Raw genomic sequence first — 2500 nt, 5'->3', positions numbered from 1 at the left:
GTGAAAAAGTTCTCGCCAGCACGAAGAATAAAGAGTACCGATTTTATTAGTTTAGAACCAAGCTGCTGGTTGCTGGGCGGACGTGACATCAGACTATTGAATCCTGTTGTTAGGCTATGCGTTTACAAGGACTGACGACGTATGAACCAGGGCTTCTTGGACTTACAGAGTTTTGAGACTGGCCAGTCCTTTGAAGGTGTCGGCGTCCAGAGTGCTGATATTGTTATCGCTGAGACTCCTGGTGGATGGATGGTTGTGGAAAAAAAGTGGGGGTGGGGGGGGGGGGATTAATGTGAGTAATGTTGTTACTTGTTGTTGATGCTGATGGTATAGTAATGTTATTGATTGATGTTGTTCATGCTGATCAGATGGAGGTGATAATTATGATGATGGAAAAAAAAGATAATGATAATAATGATGGTGGTGAAACTACTGATACTACTGCTGCTACTACTACTAGTACTACTACTACTACTACTACTACTACTACTACTACTACTACTACTACTACTACTACTACTACTAATAATAATAATAATAATAATTATTATTATTATCTTATTATATTATTATTATTTATTATTATTATTATTATTATTATTATTATTATTATTATTATTATTATTATTATCATTATCATTATTATTATCATTATCATTATCATTATCATTATTATTATTATTATTATTATTATTATTATTATTCATTTAATGTATCATTGTATTGTCAGCATCACAATGATAATCATTATAACCAATAGAGTCAAAACAACACTTACAACAGTGTCAGTCTCCACATGGATTCAAAACTGGCATTGGGCAGGGACGAGATGGAGTTGTTGCTGAGATCCCTGTGGACCAGATAACATGCAAGGGATATTTGCGTTTTGGCTTTTTAAGAGTTTAAGGGCTAACCCACACCGGAGACTGACTCCAGATAAAGGCCTCGGGCACAGACAAAATACTTAGAATAAAGAGAAGAGCCGCTAGACCTACCCATACCAAATACCCGACGTCCTCTGCCGTTTTTTTTTTCGAGTTTGGTATAGGTAGGACGAGCGGCTCTTCTCTTTATTCTTACCAACTGTCTGTGCCCGAATTCTTCATCCGAAAGACGGCAAGGACGGCAGAGCCCAGTCGTCGGAGTCGGACTCCGGTGTGGGTTAGCCTTAACGGCGCTTGCAACACATAAAGGTCATATCAGCGTCATTAAAAATAAAGAAAATGGGATAGTTAAAAGGTCTAGAATTACAATTAAAGCACCCAAGAAAAGGTGAGACAAAGGGAATTGGTTCAAATAGGAAACAGATGTAGAATCCAAGATCACACTGTCAAAGTACTTAGTTTGGGATCACCTAAAAGTCTCATCCAGACACAAGCACAGGTCCCCACTAGGAGGAATACACTCAAATGTTTACAAATCATATATAATAATAAAACAAAACAATACAGTGCATAGCAGAGAGATGATTTACAAGGGCAAAAAATATCATCCCCCAAAACTAACTATACATTTGACTGTTTCCCTCCCAGCCAGGGTATAGCCATGGCCTGGACAAAACCAAGTACATTTCATTCCAAGACAAAGATAGAAAGGATGTTGGAAAACATATACAGGGGGATAGAAGACACAGTAAGTACCTCCCTGTCCATTATGGGAGGCCAGGAACCCCACCCAGCAACATAAGGCTTATGGATTTTCTATGATTGATCGAGTGATGGTTATGTAATAAGCCTTATGGCTTTTGTATGGCTGATCTAGTGATGGTTATGTGATAAGGCATATGGCTTTTGTATGGCTGATCTAGTGATGGTTATGTGATACGGCTTATGGCTTTTGTATTGCTGATCTCGTGATGGTTATGTGATACGGCTTATGGCTTTTGTATTGCTGACCTAGTGATGGTTATGTGATAAGGCTTATGGCTTTTGTTTTGGTTATCTGTTGTTAAACGTGGAATTTGTGCTAAAATAACCATTTCCTTACCACCCATAGGAAAATCGTCACATTCGTTACGATATAACCGACAATTTTCTCATTCTGATTTCTCTTGTACATCATAAAATGTAAAGAAATGCTTTGATTACAGCTATAAATACTAAACACTGTGTTGTAGACATCATTTTGCTGAACAACATTCTGTATAGAATGCACTTGTTACTTTTTTGTTTGATTAGGAAAAGTCTATTTTTGTGTTGGGTGGGTGTGAATTTTCGTGGGAAATTCTAAAAATGCCTGGTAAGGAGGGAGTCAAAGTTACTTACAAATACGTCACTTTGCCAAAAGCGGAAGAGGAGAAACTACTAGCTGTTATCGTGAGTTGATTTTCCGAGAAAAGTCTGAAATAAAATGGGGGATACGTTTAATCAACATTATCGTCTATATCATAATAATAATAATAATAATAATAATAATAATAATAATAATAATAATAATATAATAATAATAATAATAATAAATAATCACCTTTTTCATAAACGTCGTCGTTTCCGTCATAATG

The 2500-nt window shown here is 36.4% G+C and overlaps 1 protein-coding gene across 3 annotated transcripts in view; it reads right to left on the bottom strand.

The window, feature by feature from the left end:
* LOC144956285 (G-protein coupled receptor GRL101-like) overlaps positions 1 to 2500 on the bottom strand; it is a 163294-nt gene that overhangs the window by 25933 nt on the left and 134861 nt on the right. For all 3 annotated transcript variants that reach the window (XM_078886762.1, XM_078886761.1, XM_078886763.1), the window contains 3 exons: positions 2265 to 2339; positions 779 to 850; positions 167 to 238 (listed from right to left, as the gene is read on the bottom strand). In XM_078886762.1, the coding sequence (XP_078742888.1) occupies positions 167 to 238; positions 779 to 850; positions 2265 to 2339 (219 nt within the window). The remainder of the gene's footprint in view (positions 1 to 166; positions 239 to 778; positions 851 to 2264; positions 2340 to 2500) is intronic.

The sequence above is a fragment of the Berghia stephanieae genome, chromosome 11 (genome assembly GCF_034508935.2).
Source record: "Berghia stephanieae isolate SIO BIC M18660-M18661 chromosome 11, UCSD_Bste_1.3, whole genome shotgun sequence".
Classification (NCBI taxonomy): Eukaryota; Metazoa; Mollusca; class Gastropoda; order Nudibranchia; family Aeolidiidae; genus Berghia; species Berghia stephanieae.
The sequence above is the reverse complement of the archived record's forward strand: the minus strand, read 5'-3'. Positions and strand labels throughout refer to the sequence as shown.